This window comes from Peromyscus leucopus, chromosome 3 (genome assembly GCF_004664715.2).
Source record: "Peromyscus leucopus breed LL Stock chromosome 3, UCI_PerLeu_2.1, whole genome shotgun sequence".
In the NCBI taxonomy this organism is placed as follows: Eukaryota; Metazoa; Chordata; class Mammalia; order Rodentia; family Cricetidae; genus Peromyscus; species Peromyscus leucopus.
In genome coordinates this window covers 62,502,866-62,520,206 of record NC_051065.1, presented here as the reverse complement: position 1 = coordinate 62,520,206, position 17,341 = coordinate 62,502,866, and the positions used below count along the sequence as shown (strand labels likewise).

Here is a 17,341-nt window from a genome sequence, read left to right as displayed (position 1 = left end):
TTTTTTTTTGGTTTTTTGAGACAGGATTTCCCTGTGTAGCTTTGGATCCTGTCCTGGAACTCACTCTGTAGACCAGGCTCGCCTCTAACTCACAGAGACCCTCCTGAGTGCTGAGATTAAAGGCATGCACCACCACTATCCTACTGAAACAGCAATTTTTTTAAAATGCCATGCTAATAGGTCTTAAGGAAGTTATGGTAAACATAATACAAAATTGCTAGCATTAAAAATAAATTAGGTACCTTGTATTCATACATTCTGTGTCCAGGGATTCACAGCCACAGATTGGAAACAGGCAATTAAAAATTGCATTGCTAACAAACATGAGATTTCCCTGTCATTTCCTCCTAAACAATATACTATAATTATCTCTTTGCATAGCATTTGTATTCTATTAAGTGTTGATTCTAATGATGATTTTATGGGCAGGTGCAGGTAGCAGTGGCATATGCTTGTAGTCCCAACTACCTGGAAGGCCAAGGTGCTGGAAATCACTTTTAGCTAGAGTTAAAGATTGGTTTGAGCAACATATCCAGATTCCATGCCAAGAACATGACATATGAACTACAAGAGCAAAGATTATATGAACTATCCAATAATAACTTAATGTTTCAATTTAGAATTTTGGGAAGGGCTTCTGGGTAGTAGTTGTGGGTATCAAATCCAAGGTCCTAAATATGTTATGGAAGATGACCTTGAAATGTATCTTATTGCCTCTACAAGTTGCTGGGATTATAGGTATGTGATAACATGCCTGGTTTTATGTGTAGATCAAATCCAGGACTTCATGAATGCTAGGTAAGCATTCTTCTAACTAAGCCACACCCCCAGCCCTAGAAGTACTTTTTTTGGGGGGCCTTGAACTCACAGATCCACCAGGCTCTCCCTCCTGGGTGCTGGGATTAAAGGCATGAGACACTACTGCCCAGCTAGAACGAAGACTATTTTGGGGAAAGTGCTACATTAATCATTCTATAATATAATAATATGATTTTTGCATTGACTATCTTGAAAGGGCTGAAAACATTTGAGACAGCCTACAGATTAGTTTACCAAACATTATAAATTTGAACTCAAATGAGAACTGTTTTAAAATTCAAATACAATATTTTTCTGATATAATCGCAGATATTTTTCAGGTTCTAATGCAGTTTACAAAAAAAAAAGGGACAGGGGTGGGGTGGGGTGGTGGTGGGGAGGGATATGATTACCTTGATTAGGGCATGTCTTAAGGTTTCTATTGCTGTCAAGAGACACCATGACCACCACAACTTTTATAAAGGAAAACATTTAATTGGGGTGGCATATAATTTCAGAGGTTTAGTCCATTATCATCATAGTAAGACATGGAGGTGTGCAGGAAGACTGGTGCTGGAGAAGGAACTGAGAATTAATTCTACATCTTGATCCATAGGCAACAGGAAGTGAACTATGTTACTGGGTGTAGCTTGAGGGTAGGAGACCTCAAAGCACAGCCTATAGTGACACACTTCTTTCTACAAGGCCACAATTACTCCAACAAAGCCACACCTTCTAATAGTGCCACTCCCTTTGGGGGCCATTTTCTTTCAGACCACCACAGGGCATATTCATGTTTTTTAAAGCATGTATATGATTATTTAAATGTATTTATTGTTGTAGTAGGCCGGAGGAATGGCAAGTAGTTAAGAGTGCTTACTGCTCATGCTGATGACCCAAATTCAGTTTCTGTCATTCATATGGTAGCTCACAACTAGTTCCAGGGACTGATGCCTTTTGGTTTCCTGAGTACCGGGTTTGAACATGGTGTGCTTATACACATGCAGGCAAAACATCCATACACATTAAGATATCCTAAAAGAAAATATGTTTACTTAAATATATCTACTTGAGTGAGACTGAAACAGTGCTGTATGTGTTCATCATAAAGTAACAAATGGTACAAATCACAAGTACAATGATAATCATTGGAAGCTCTCATATTTCTTTCCACATATTTTTGGCTTGTAGATAAGACATGTACAATGAAACATAAAGACATAGGAATATTTGCTTTTTTGTTTTTTTGAGATAGGATAGCATGTATCTCAAGTTTGTCTTTACCATCTGTGTAGTTAAAGATGGCCTTAACTTTTGATTCTCCTGACTCCTGACTCCTACTACTGAATGTATTATGAAAAGAAAAAAGAGAATATGGATATGATAAGATAAAAAGGGAGATTATGAAATCTACCTTTAAAAAGGAACTACTTGTTTTTTTTTTTTTTTTTTTGGCAGAATTTTTTGTTTTTGTTTTTTTTTTGTTTTTTTCGAGACAGGGTTTCTCTGTGTAGTTTTGCACCTTTCCTGGAGCTCACTTGGTAGCCCAGGCTGGCCTCGAACTCACAGAGATCCGCCTGCCTCCCGAGTGCTGGGATTAAAGGTGTGCGCCACCACCGCCCGGCGGAACTACTTGTTTTAAATAAGATAAGTAATGAAAATTTTTTGGTCTGAGTTTATCAGATGTTACTGGACTGGACATTGTTAACATATATAATGGAGTTTTTTTGTCTGGTTCTGTCAAATGTTAATGGACTAGACATTGTTAATGTAATCTTGACTGTATATTGCATATACTTATTGAAGATAGTTTTTCTTGTATTAGTTATAAGCTTTTTAAATTTTAGACAAAAAGAGAGGAAATGTGGTGGTATTGTGTTCCCCAAAATATTGTGTACTCTAATAAAAAGAAGATGCATTGTCAGCTCTTCCAGGTTCAATTCCTAGCACCTATATCACACACAGCTCACAACTGTCTGTAATTCTAGTTCCAAGGGCCCCACATACAGACATTCACACGGGTAAAACACCATTGCACACAAAATAAAAGTAAATAAGTTATTTAAAAACATGTGATTGGGGAGTTGGAGAGATGGCTCAGCGGTTAAAAGCACTGGCTGTTCTTCCAGAGGTCCTGAGTTCAATTCCCAGCAACCACATGGTGGCTCACAACCATCTGTAGTGAGATCTGGTGCCCTCTTCTGGTCTGCAGGTAAACACGCAGCCAGAACACTGTATATATAACAAATAAATTAAAAAAAGAAAAAAAAAATCATGTGATTGTACTGAACATTTTCTTATAATATTGTCTCTACCCACCCACCATGTACACCTTGAATTCCTTGTTAGCCCAAACTGGTCTTGAACTTGTGACTATCTTCTTTCCTTAGCCTCTGAGATGCTTGGATTTACAGGTATGTGCTTGGCTTTATTGTTTTATTTACCTTATTTCTTGCCTTTTCCTCATTTTAAAAATTTTTGTCTAACCTGCGGTACATAGTGAATTCCATGCCTAGCCATTGCTGTATAATGAGACCCTGTCTAAAAAAATAAAATATTTGTATGTGGGGTTCACACATGCAGTTCAGAGAATAACTTTGGGAGTTGGTTCTGGCCTTCCACCTTGTTTTTAAGCAGGGTCTCTCTTGTTTCTGCTGCTGAGGTACATATACCAGCTTCTTTTTCTACCTCCTATTTCCCACTGTAGCAGTCCTGGGTTTACATATGCTTGCTAGTCCATCAGGACTTTTACATGGGCTCTGAGAATTGTCAGATTGGTCAGGTCTATGTAGTAAGTGCTTGTACTTACTGAGTTATCTTCTTGACCCTCTTATTTTTAGGATAGGGTTTGTTTGTTTAGCCTTGCCTGGCTTGGAATTTGTTAGGTACACCACACTGGTCCCTTGCTATAACTCCTCTGCCTCCCGAGTGCTGGGATTACAAGCCTATGCCCTGCTAATTCCCGAAGTTGTCATTTTTCCTTTCTATAAAATGTTGATTGTTGTGATGACACCAAGATACTGTTAGTTAGAACTATGCTGGCTAAATCTGAGGTTATCACAGTAGCTTAGTCTTGGCACCTGATGTCCAAGCATTGATGTTTGCCACAAAGAGAAGAGGTGATGGATTGAATGTTGCAGGGAGGTTTGAGGACAAGTACTGGGTGTGGAAAAGAAGCTTCTGTCGGTATTGCTTGCATTTCAATCATATGTAAGGGAAGTTGCAAAATGTCAACCAGCTGGATGCCTAAGTGAAAAAGAAGCCAATCAGACTGCCAGTGTACTTTGTGCAGTGCCTGGTAGAGAGTTCACAAGTCCTTTGACCTTTCAGGGCCTGTTATCTGGACAATGGCAACGAGAAAGTATTCTTTTAGTAAAAATGTGTTAATGTCTTACTTGTTATGAAAATATTTTAAATAGAGACTGTCTCTCCACCACCCCTCCGCCCCGCCCCGTTGTCAACATCTGAGGCCCAGCGAGTTCTAGCGCCAGACTTTGACTTCGGCGGTCTTTACATAGGACCTGTGCTTTAATGTAGTGAAGGTTCTGAACGGACCAGCACACTTCTACTGAGCTCAGTCTGAAAGGAAGCTTTCTTCTGCTGATAGCTTTCAGCACAGGTCATCGTGCTAAAATAATTCTCTCATATATGTGGCTTTCCACTTGCGATCCCTCCTCCTCTTTTAAAAATTAGCCACATTCCTTCCTAAGGAAATCCTTTCCTCTTTTTTTTAGAAAATTCTGTTTTGTAAAATTGCTATATGTAAGTATGTAGAGAATAATATAATGAACTCCTATACTATCATCACTTACCTAAAACAGCAACACGCAACAGCCTAATTTCATTTATTATTTTTTGATAAAATATATTTTATGGAAAAAATAGATTTTTTTGGTTAAGAAACTGAATTATGTATTTTTATAGATTTTTTATAGGTAATAGAAAGTACAATGGATTGTCACTCAGTTGAACAACTGTCATATTTTTTTCATCTTGCACCATATTTTTAGTAACTGGTGGTGAGCTGGAAGCATAGAAACTGCTCCATAGTTACAGGTGTATATTTAATATATTTGAAAATTCAAATAATATATTCTGATTATGGTTTCTCCTCCCAGATCCTTCCCACTTCCCCATCCATCTAACTCCAGGCTTTCCTTATCCTTAGAAAACAAACACAGCCTTATTTCATTTATACTCTTTTCTTCTTGTGTTACTTTGAACCAAGTTTCAGCCATAGTATTATTTCTTTTATAAGTATTTTAGAATGTAATCTTTAAAAAATAAATATTTTTAAAAATCCTAGTTCCAACTTCATACCTAAAAAAATTAAGCTAGAATTTAAAAAGAATATGTGGGAACTGAAGAGATCTCATTGGTTAAGAGCCCTTGCTGCTTTTGCAGAGGACCCAGGTTCAGTTCCTAGCACTTACATGGTGGCTTACAATCCCTTATAACTCTAGTTTCAGGGGATCCAACACCTTTTTCTGGCCTTGATAGGCACAACATACATGTGGTTCACACCTATATACTCAAGCAAATGCTCATACCCATAAAATAAAAATAAATCTTTAAAAGCAAAACAAATCAAAATATATGTGTATGTATGTGTGCCTGCTTGTGTCTATGTGTACCACATGTGCAGTTTCTACAGAGATCAGAAGAAGAACTAGAGTTACAGGTGGTTCTGAGTCTTCAGATGTGATTCTGGGAATCAAACCCAGAACAAGAACAAGTACTCTTAACTATAAGCCATTTCTCTAGCTCTGAAATAAAACTTGGGTTTCTCTGTGTAGTAGCCCTGACTGTCCTGGAACTTGCTCTGTAGACCAGGCTGTCTTCGACCTCACGGAGATCCACCTACCTCTGCCTCCCTAGTGCTGAGATTAAAGGCATGCGCCACCACTGCCCTGCTGATAGAATACTTTTTATAAGTATACCTCCTGTCTCCCTTTCAATTGGCTTGTTTTGAAATGGGGTCTTGCTATGTTGCTCAGGCTTGCTCTGTAACCTGGGTTCAAGTGATCCTACCTCGGTTTTCTGAGTGTATCAGGCCTGGCTGCCTATGTTGATGTCCACTCTAACTATTCTTATAGAAAAGGCAGTATAAGGGTTTAATTCTTTCTTTACTTTCTTTACTTCTTTACTTTCACTTAGTTTTAATAAAATCAGTGTGTTCATTAGCATTTCCCAGCAGTGATAGATTTTTTTTTCTTTGTATTTTTTGTCTCTGTGCAGGAAAATATTGGAAGCACACAAAAATGCTATGATTCCTTTTAAGGTATTACCGGCTAGTGGCAGTTCAGCGCAGTGTGATAGTGCATGTACACGTAGGGAGCTTGTAGCAGAACCACTAAGCTAAGTCTGATTAGAAAAGCATTATGGGTTTGATCTGTACCTGTTTGATTGTTGAGGGGTTATTGGAGAAGATAAAGGTTACTTTGCAGGCACCGGGGGTAGCTTGTATAAAAGCTGCACCAAGTGAGTGAGTTTGTAATAGAAGGAATACAATTTGCTAAGAGTTTAGCAAACCTGGTACCAGTTAAGAGATGAGACTGCAGAGGTCTTTTAAGACAATCTAAGGGGTAGTTTTGATATAGCTGTGAAGGTTAGGGAGAGACATTGCAAGGTTTAATCTAAGTGATAGACATAAGATGTAATGCACTGGGCTGGAGAGATGATGGCTCATGGTGAAGAGTATATACTGCTCTTGCAGGAGGACCTGGGTTCAAATCTCAGCAGTCACATTGGGTGGCTCACAGCTGCCAGTCACTCCAGCACCAGGAACATCAGATGCCTCTGGCCTCCACAGGAAACTGCATGCACATTTCACATACTCGTTGTTAGACATGTATCACGTATGTAAACATTTTTTAAAAAAGAGGGCTGGAGAGATGGCTCAGAGGATAAGAGCACTGACTGCTCTTCCAGAGGTCCTGAGTTCAATTCCCTGCAACTACATGGGGGCTCACAACCATCTGTAATGAGATCTGATGCCCTCTTCTGGCCTACAGTCATACACGCTGTATACATAATAAATAAATACATCTTTAAAAAAAAAAAAAAAGGAAAAAGAGATGGCTCTGGCAGGACTGATTTTGGTAGTTTGTGTGTGTATGTGTGTGTTTGTGTGTGTGTGTGTGTGTTGTGTAAAACAACAATAAAGAAAAAGAGTTTGTGAATTTGAGAAGTAGGGGAACACAGGAGGGATTGGAAGTGTGTGTGAACTTTGTATACAGTCTTCATTTTTCTTTTGATGTTCCCATTCCTGTCTCATGGCTTCCTCATGCCTTCCTCTCCCTTACTATTCTGCCGCCTTCTAGAATCTTAGTTTTCAAAGATGACTAGACTGCTACTCACAACTCCAGGGAGGCTACCTAGAAAACAGGACCCCAAGAAAGACACAGGGATCGCCCAAAGACAGAGAAATGGATGACATCTACATGAACAACCTGGACGTGAGTGGGGTAATGAAGGGCAAGGGTCGAGGGAATGAGAGCTTAGGGGAGTGGGAGATCCCAGCTGGATCAAGAACAGAGAGGGAGAACAAGGAATAAGAGACCATGATAAATGAAGACCACATGAGAATAGGAAGAAGCAAGGTGCTAGAGAGGTCCACAGAAATCCACAAAGATACCTCCACAATAGACTACTGGCAATGGTCGAGATAAAGCCTGAACTGACCTACTCTCGTGACACTATGGCCAAACACCCTAATTGTCATGCTAGAAACCTCATCTAATGACTGAGGGAACTGGATGCAGAGATCCATGGCCAGGCCCCAGGCGGAGCTCCAGGAGTCCAGTTGGCGAGAAAGAGGAGGGTTTGTATGAGTGAGAATTGTTGAGACCAAGATTGGAAAAAACACAGGGACAAATAGTGGAAACACATGAACTGTGAACCAATAGCTGAGGAGCCTCCAACTGGATCAGGCCCTCTGGATAAGTGAGACAGTTGATTAGCTTACTCTGTTTGGGAGGCTTCCAGGCAGTGGGAGCGGGACCCGTCCTCAGTTCATGAGCTGGATGTTTGGAACCTGGGGCTTATATAGGGACACTTGGCTCAGCCTGGGAGGAGGGGACTGGACCTGCCTGGACTGAATCTACCAGGTTGAACTCAATCCCCAGGGGAGTCTTTGCCCTGGAGGAGATGGGAATGTGGGGTGGGCATGGGAGGAGCGGGGTGGGGGTGGGGGGGAGAACAAGGGAATCTGTGGCTGATATGTAAAATTAAATTAAATGACAAAACAAGAAAAAACAAACAAAAAAGAATCTTAGTGTTTTGTTTTCTAATGTTGGGCAACTGGCAAGGCTAGAACTGAGGTTGCTTAAAAAGTGATTGATGGGGCTGGACAGATGGCTTAGCAGTTAAGAGCACTTGTTACTCTTGAAGAGGATCTGGGTTCTATTTCTAGTGCCCACATGGTAGTTCACAACCACCTGTAACCTGTGACCACCAGTTCATTGTATCTTATGTCCTCTAGACTTTTTGAGAGCCAGGCATACGTGAGATGCGCAAGCATACACACAGGCAAACATTCACGTTACATTTGAAACAAAAGCCATTGATTGTTAAAGAGTCTCTGCTGCTGTCTTAGGATCAATTTTTCTTGTTGATCATAGTAACAGGAATAAAGATGGTACAGTAGGTAACTACTGTACACGTAACTGTAGTAGTAGATATGATAATACATGTAGTAATAGACATGTTATTACATGTAGTAATAGACTTCCCTACATTTGTTTTAAGCATTCACTTTTTGTAATTCTCTCTCTCTCTCTCTCTCTCTCTCTCTCTCTCTCTCTCTCTCTCTCTCTCTCTCTCTCTCACACACACACACACACCCTCACACAAGGTTATAACATCTTTCCATCCGAGTCTGTGCTTTTATCCAGTAGTGACACACTAACCCCCATAGCATGTGTTATAGACTCCCCTCTGCTCTAGACCTCCAGGTCTCTTATCTTTCACATCAGTTGTTTCTAGGGATTCTGGTCTAGTAACCAACTAATGGGAGAGTGAGATTCCCCAGTATAACTGATGACAGTATTTGATTCTTAGGAGGTAGTTTGATATTTTCGTATGCACATAGATGAATATAGCCGGTATACTGTATACATAATATATATTAACAGAGAATATATTAGATTGGTCTAATACAACATTGGCAGTCTACATATTATAGAGGCAATAACATCTTTCCAGTCTAGGCAGTTGAAGTCTAGAAGTCCTTAACCATAGTTGAAAGTTTGGAAGCTCTCTTTTAGTGTCTGGTATTTATTTAGTTCTTGTTGAAAGGCCTGAGAAGCTGGAGCCTGATGCCAGCAGGTAGCAGAAGTGATAGATGCAACAACTCAGAAAAGGAAGGGGCATTTAGCCCCATGGACTATTCTCAGTAAGCCCATTGGAAGGTGCCACGAACATTCAGTCCTGCTTGCTCCTCACTGTCCCCACATCAGTCCTCTCTAGAAACTCCTCCATAGACACACACATTGTACTTCTTGATACTCCCTGCTGTGTGTTTCTGTGTGTGTCTCTCTGTGTGTATGTGTGTGCCCCTGCATGTGTGATTGACTGCATGCCTGTCATGGCACATATGCGGAGGTCAGAGGACAATTTGTGAGAGTTGGTTTTCTTCACCATGTGGATCCTGGGGATCAAGCTCAGGTTGTTGTTGGTCTTTGTGCAAAACACCTTTACCCACTGAGCCATCTTGCAGGTTCAAGGAAAATATTTAGTACCATTATGTTATGGTTTCACTTGGTATTTTTAATTTACACACACACACACACACACACACACACACACACACACACACACACACACACACTGTGTAGAAAATATGCAGAATAGTTGCTTCTCTTTTCACATAAGGAATGTAGTCATAAAAAGATTTATATGTTAGTAACTATAGTTGTGTATGATTTTAGTAGCTGCTGAGTATCATCACTTAAATGATTCATCTGAATAATCTTTTTTGGTAGACAGGGATATCTCTGCTGGTACCCTATCATTTTAAAAATTACATTCCAGTTAATTTGTGTGTATGTAGGAAGGGCACATGTGCTGTGATACTCAGATGGGAGTCCAGAGGATAGTTTGCTGGAGTTGATTCCCTTTTCCACCATGTGTGTCATACAAATCAAACTTAAGATGTCATGCTTGGTGGCAAGTACCTTTACCAGCTGAGCCGCCTTGCAAGTCCTTCATCTCTATTTTTTGAGAGTTAAACATTGTGTTACTTTCCTATTGCTCTGATGAAACACCATGACTAAGAAGATTTACAGAAGAAAGAATTTATTTGGGATTATGGTTATAGAGCAGTTATTCTCAACTGTGTGTCATGACCCCTTTGGGCGTCACATGTCAGATATCCTTCATATCGGATGTTTTTGTTACGATTAATAACAGTAGCAAAATTACAGTTATGAAGTCTTTTGCAGTTAATAAACAAGATGTTGCCCATTGAGCAGCTCTTTCAGATTTCACTTTAGTTAATTTTTCTGTTGGTGATAAACCCAGAGCCTTGTACATGTTAGATAAGTTCTCTACCACTAAGCTGTATAGCCAATCCTTATCTTCTATTCTATCTAGAATAGAATATTATACTGATAATTGAGATTGGATCACATTTGTAACCCTGGCTAGCTTGGAGCTTGTTATGTAGACCAGTCTGACCTCAAACTCTTAGAGATGCAACTGAGGGCTGGGTTAAAGGTTTGAACTACCAGGCCTGGCCACCTACAAAAAGTGTTTGTTGTTGTTGTTTGTTTTGTTTTTCCTTTTAAATTTACTGAATCTTTTATTACAGTCGTCCTCCCCCCCCCCCCCCCCCCGCCCCAAGACAGGGTTTTTCTGTATAGCTTTGCACCATGGGCTGGAGAGATGGCTCAGCCATTAAAGGCTAGGCTCACAACCAAAAAATGCAGTTTTTTTTTTTTTTTTTTTTAAATTTCTATCTTTCTTTCTTTCTTTTTTTTTTAAAGATTTATTTATTTACTTATTTATTATGTGTACAGTGTTCTGCCTGCATGTGTCCCTGAAGGCCAGAAGAGGGCACCTGGTCTCATTACAGATGGTTGTGAGCCAGCATGTGGTTGCTGGGAATCAAACTCAGGACCTCTGGAAGAGCAGTTGGTGCTCTTAACCACTGAGCCATCCCTCCAGCCCAATTTCTACATTTCTAAGTGTGCATGTATGAATGAGTCATCGAGCACTAATGGAGATCACACGGCAGCTTGTAGGGGTTTGTTTACTTCTTTCACCATGTGGGTCCCAACTCAGGGTATCAGGGTTGGAAGTAAGCAAGAACCTTTCCTCACTGAATCATCTTCTGTCCCAATTACTTGAGCTTTTCAGTAAATTTAAATTTCACTAAATGTAGAATAAAACCTTTTTTAAGTTTGAACTTTGTAAAGGAATTTAAAAGCCACCAGTGGATACAGAAAAAATCTTGGAAAAGATCAGTTCAAAGAGAGAGAAATCCTGAATCAGTACTTCTAAACATAAGATATGTCCTCGCATTCAGGCTTTACGGAAGAAAATATTTTATACTTATTACTTGATGCACTGTTATGCTGGGGAAAGCTTAAATTTTATGTTATACTTTCCAAATGTGCTTTATATCTAAGTGTTCAAATCGAAGCCTTAAAATTCAATATTTATCTGGGTGTGGTGGTGCATGCTACACATCTCAGTGGTTGGGAGGATGAGGCAGGAAGACGAGGAGTCCAAGGCCAGCTTGGGTTACATCTGAGAATGTCTCAAAAAACAACCAAGCAAAAATTTTGTATTTAACTTTACTTGGGTTTTTTTTTTTGTTTTTTTTTTTTAAATTATTATTATTTTTTGCTGTAGGCCTCGAAGTAGAGGAAAATCTACAGTGGAAGATGAGGACAGCATGGATGGGCTGGAGACGACGGAAACAGAAAACATTGTGGAAACAGGTATTGGATCTTAATGAGAGTTTTGACAGAAATATATAATAATTTGTACTTATTTAGATACTGTCCATACCGTTTGTATAGAAATGTCCTGTGTTAGAATTCGTCTGTCTGTACACAAAACTCTTCCATCTGTTTTGATGTCTACTGATAGAGTGAAAAAGAGGTCTCTTTCTCAGTTTTTCCCTTGAATCCTTATTTAGTTTGAATCATTTTGTATATATGAATTTCTCTTATGAAAGCAAAATTGCAAGTTTCTGAAAGAAATGCACTTTATGCCTTTAGTATGATAGGTCATAGTATATTTCTGACTTGTGAACCATCAAGTATTTGTTCAAAGCTTATTTTGTTGGTATGAATATAGAGGAAAAATGTTTGTATGGTTGTATAAAGTCCTGGGTTAAACCATTAGTTTCTGTTGTGCTCAGCTTTTACATATCTTAAACATACTGATGTGTACCTTAAATATACCTGCAAGAGCGGACAAGTAAGATATCAAAAATAATTTCAAAAACACTTAATAAGTGTTTAATAAGTTGTGGGATTCATGGTGTGAGTAGAAAATGTCTACATGGGATAGTCTCTTCTGTTAGTGTTTTCTACACTTAGATGGCATCTTGATGGCTACTTATCAAGATGAGTATTATCTTGATGTTTATAGAATCTCACAAAGTTTCTTAGAAAAAAAATTAAAAGATTGCTTCATTTTTTTTTTTTAAAAATAGTATTTCTTTATGTGTTTGAACTTTGCCTGCATGTATATATGTGCACCATGTGCATATGGGGTAGCCAAAGAGGTCAGAAGAGGATGTTGGAGTTCCTGGAACTGGAATTACAGGCAGTTGTGAGCCACAGTATATTTGCTTGGAATCAAACCTAGATCCTCTGGTGGAGCAGCCACTACTCATAACCACCAAGCTGTCTTTCCAGCTCCACTTTATCTCTCTCTCTTTTTTTTTTAAAGTTATCACGTGTGTGTATTTGTGGGTGTGGGTGGTCAGAGGACAACCTGTGAAAGTTCTCTTCTTCCGCTATATGAATTGTGGGGTTCAGATTTGGGGCATGAGGCTTGGCAGCTAGCTCCTTTACTCAGTTAGCCATCTCTCATAAGCGCTTGCTTTACTTTTAAGATATTTTCTAGAAAATACTTTATGATTATTTTCATTTTATTTATTTTTGAGACAGGATTTCTCCTGGCTGTCCTGGAACTTGTTCTGTAGTTTCAAGCCAGCCTCAAACTCAGAGATCCACCTGCCTTTGCCTTCTGAGTGCTAGTATCAAAGGCGTGTGCTAACACTACCCAGCTCTTTATGATTATTTCTTTGTATACTTTTCCTTTCTATTGCATTTCTTTAGTTACTAGAGTGGTAAAGTGAAGCTTGGAGATTTGAATCTAAGCGAACCCTCCCCCTTTTTTCCTAAGATTTATTTATTTATTATGTATAAAGTGTTCTGTTTGTATGTATGTCTGCACACCAGAGGAGGGCACCAGATCTCATTATAGATGGTTGTGAGCCACCATGTGATTGCAGGGAATTGAACTAGGGACCTCTGGAAGAGCAATCAGTGCTCTTAACCTCTGAGCCATCTCTCCAGCCCTTTTTTTGTTTTTTAAAGACAGGATTTCTCCGTGTACTCTGGCTCTCCTGGATCTCATTCTGTAGATCAGGGTGGCCTTGAACTCAGAGACCCACCTGCCACTGCCTCCTGGAATTAAAGGCATGTGCCACTACATCCAGCTCTTTTAAAAATTTTAATTGACATTTTTAACATGATCATCTTATAAATTACATTAAAATGGTGCCATCCAGCAATCTTATTAATGTACCCATCAGTATTCTTGTTTGGGTATTCTGTTATTGAGTGAAGATTTCTATGTTATTCTTTGTTTGTTTGTTTTAAGTTTTTTTGAGCCAGGGTTTTATTGGTGGTAGTATTAAGGCAATTTCACTTAATTAAAAAGGAGGTTTGTTTTGTGAGGTAACTTACAAGTAAAGGGATAGGTTACAGGGTCCAGGAGAGCTGAAGTGCAGTCCAGCAGTGTTCTCTGGAGAACTCTGCTTGGTCTACCTCCAGTGTCTAGGATCCAGGAACCAAGAGAGCTGGCCCATCCGGATCTCAGGTCGTTAGGGCTCCTGTCTGAGCCCCACCTTGTAGGCGTGACAGTTACTGGAAGCCTCAATGGGGGTAGTATTTCCAGGTAAAAAAGCTGGAACAGCTACGCACTACATCTCCCCCTTTTGTCTAAACAAGAAAGTTCTAACCTAATACAAAACTATATACAATAGGAATGATTATCAAATATTGTCCAGGAGGAATAAGGGATAATGATCTAGATAAGATAGAACTACAACCAACACGAACAATATCAAACAAGAGACACATACTAAAATCCAGAGAAGTTCGGAGCGTGGGTAGATGGCATGTTACAGAGATCATTCCAAAAGGTACCCTTTCCTGAAGAACCTGAATGCAATACTTAATATGTTCTAGCTAAGATAGAAGATTGTAACTGTTAAGTCTTCAATCCCATCAAAGACCCGAGAAACAGGAGAAGGACGCAAGCAACTTTCATAGACAGCTGGCAGCCTGGACAGTCGCCTAATGTTTTTCAGCATTGTTGGTGTATTCAAATTCGCTATAGGCTTAGAGTATCTGACAGACCATTTTCAGAAGCAGGAATTCTGAAAGACCATCTTACCCTGTATTGGCAGAGTTCAGTAGTCTCTTTTCCTTGTGTCCCGCTTGTCCAGAAAGGACAGCATTCGTATTGTCCCCAGTCAAGGCAAGGACAGTTCTTTGCCCAGTAGGCCATTTTGTGCCTAGAAGAACAAACTTCCAAATGGAAATGTCTTAGAAGCCCAGCATTCTCTCAGGATCAAATTGGTGCTGCCAGGAGCAATTGTGTCTCACATCAACAGAATTCTAAGTTATTTAAATGTCATATTCTCTAGGTCTATGAAGTGTTTGAAGATTACCTGTCCATCTGATCTATGTATGTGTAAATCTGGATAACCTAACTAACATAACTATGGAGATGACAAGCATAGGTGACTATAAATCTATAAGTCTTATCTACCTGAATAACCTAAGGACTAAGGCTTCATGTAAATAAGGCAAACAGTCTATAAGCAAATGTATGGTAAAAGGACAATGACTTCAAAATTGTGACAATACACAAAATATCTTTAACAGAGGTAGGAATATATAGTGCAATATGACAGTAATTCTAAATGCATATTAATATACAAAATATCCTAAACAGAGTTAGAACATACATACAGTATGACAGATATAAATTTACATTTGTATCAATATACAAAATATTTTAAATAAGAGTAGAAATATATGTACATTACAACAAATATAGTTTTGTATTTGTATCAATATACAAATTATCTTAAAAAGGAATATAAAATAGTTTACATTTGTATCAATATACAAGAATCCATAACAGTGCAAATTATCTATTTTACTAAATTTTACTAGTATATACAATAATCTACCATAATTTCTTATACCTATCCATTTCACTTTCTTTCCTTTCCTTCTTTCTTTCTTTCTTTCTTTCTTTCTTTCTTTCTGTTTTTTCTTTCTTTCTTTCTTTCTTTCTTTCTTTCTTTCTTTCTTTCTTTCTTTCTTTCTTTCTTTCTTTCTTTCTTTCTTTCTTTCTTTCTTTCTTTTCTTTCTTTTCTTTCTTTCTTTTCTTTCTTTCTTTCTTTCTTTCTTTCTTTCTTTCTTTCTTTCTTTCTTTCTTTCTTTCTTTCTTTTTCTTTTTTTTAAATAGAATACTGAGTCTAGTAATTTTTTCTATCCCAACCCCATAACCATCTTCCATAACCCTGAGAAGCATGAAACCTTTGGTAGAAAAGCTATCGTTTTTTTAGAATTGCTTCCTGCTGTGTAGGGGGTGATGGTATCTCTGTTGGGTTCTGTAAGAAAGCTCAGATAGATAAGTCTCAGTTGGACTAACTGTAGATTCTGCAACTAGTCTCAGAGTAGTACTCAATGGGTAAGATTGTCTGAGATTCTGGCTGGAAGTGTAGTATGATGATGAGTACCATGGCATCATTCTGGACTGTTGTTGTAGGGCCCCATCTTCCTTCTGGAGACTTTAGAGATTGCTAATGGAAAAACTTTTTACTGTGAAAAACTTAAACATTATTAGTATCAAAATGGAAAGTTTGGATTTAAAGATGACGTGACATGTAAGAAAGGATTCTGAGAAATCAAGAGTAAGCATGGAGGGAATTAGAATCTTGAAGACAATGATCCCCACCCCCCTTTTTTTTTTTTTTGGTTTTCTTCTGTCCCACACCAGAGGGCTCTTGATATTGGACTGAAGAATCTCTCAACCTTTTCTTTTAGCAATATGCTTGGGTTTAGAGAAGGAGTGAGCCAATTCCATCTCCAAAGCCAGCTTGGTTTATAATTGAATTGGAACTACAACTTTTCTAAAATAAAAGAGATATAGATTTTAGGCAGTGAGATTTTACTCTGTGTAGATTGGTACCAATAGATTTTTTTCTTTTTGTTGTAGTCGTCTTGATATCCAAGGCCTTATGATTTCCGGAAGATGGGTATTTCCATTATCCTGGAAAGACAAAAACAGAATCCTACCCCAACCCTTGTTTGTTAATTTTTTTTTTTTTACAACTTGTAGAGATGTCACATTGGTGGATGAGCTTTTACTTCTCTTCTCATCAAGGGGTCTCTCCTGCTCGAATAGAATTTTTATTAATTTAGTTGGTATCTATAGCTTTTTTTCTCCTGTAGAAACAAAAGCAAAACCCCTTTCCCAACATAGGACATATCCAGGTTTCCATTCTGAGGTCAACATATCTTTGAAATAAACTGGTTGGTTTAGCTTAGGAGTTTTGTCTGTCATCCAATGTCTCTCCGCAGCTGTTCCTTTTTCATCAGCATTGAGAAAATTTAAGGTTAAGCACTATGTAATCTATTTCTACGAGTCATTGTTACCTGTTGCTGTTTATTTAGCATATCCCTTAAAGTTTTATTGGTTCTTTCTATGACTATTGGCCTGTGGGATTGTGTGGTATACCTGTAACATGCTTTATATTGTAATATGCAAAAAACTGTCTCATTTTATTGAAGACATATGCTTCGGGCATTGTTTGTCTTAATTTGTACAGGTATTTCCATGATGGCCATAATAACTTCTAATAGGTGTATAATCACAGAATAAGCCTTTTCAGAACTCATAGGGGTTGCCCACTGAAATCATGACTAGGTGTCAATGGTATGGTGTACATACTTTAATCTTCCAGATTCTGTAAAATGAAACACATCCATCTGCCAAATTTCATTTCTTTGTATACCTTTTGGATCGATCCCTGAAGGTAATGGAGTTTGGTTATAGAATGAACAAGTAGGACATTCATTTTTTTAAATAATATTCTTGGCTTGTTGCCAAGTGATGGAGAAATCTTTCTCCAAATCTTTGCTATTTTTTTCTTTTTATTAAGAAATTTTCTATTTGTTTTACAAAACCTTTGCTATTTACATACTTCTAGCATGTTACCTATTAGTAAGTTATCACGCTCATCATTACCTTTTGCTAGAGGTCCTGGCAGACCTGT

General features: G+C 38.5%; 1 protein-coding gene across 16 annotated transcripts in view; it reads left to right on the top strand.

The window, feature by feature from the left end:
• Kmt2c (lysine methyltransferase 2C) overlaps window positions 1–17,341 on the top strand; it is a 231,185-nt gene that overhangs the window by 44,747 nt on the left and 169,097 nt on the right. For 15 of the 16 annotated variants that reach the window (XM_028879484.2, XM_028879492.2, XM_028879494.2 and 12 more), the window contains exon 2: window positions 11,656–11,744. In XM_028879484.2, coding sequence (XP_028735317.1) covers window positions 11,656–11,744 — 89 coding nt within the window. Of the gene's footprint in view, window positions 1–7,239; window positions 7,257–11,655; window positions 11,745–17,341 lie in introns of those variants that run through there. The other variant, XM_028879495.2, reaches the window with a different exon arrangement.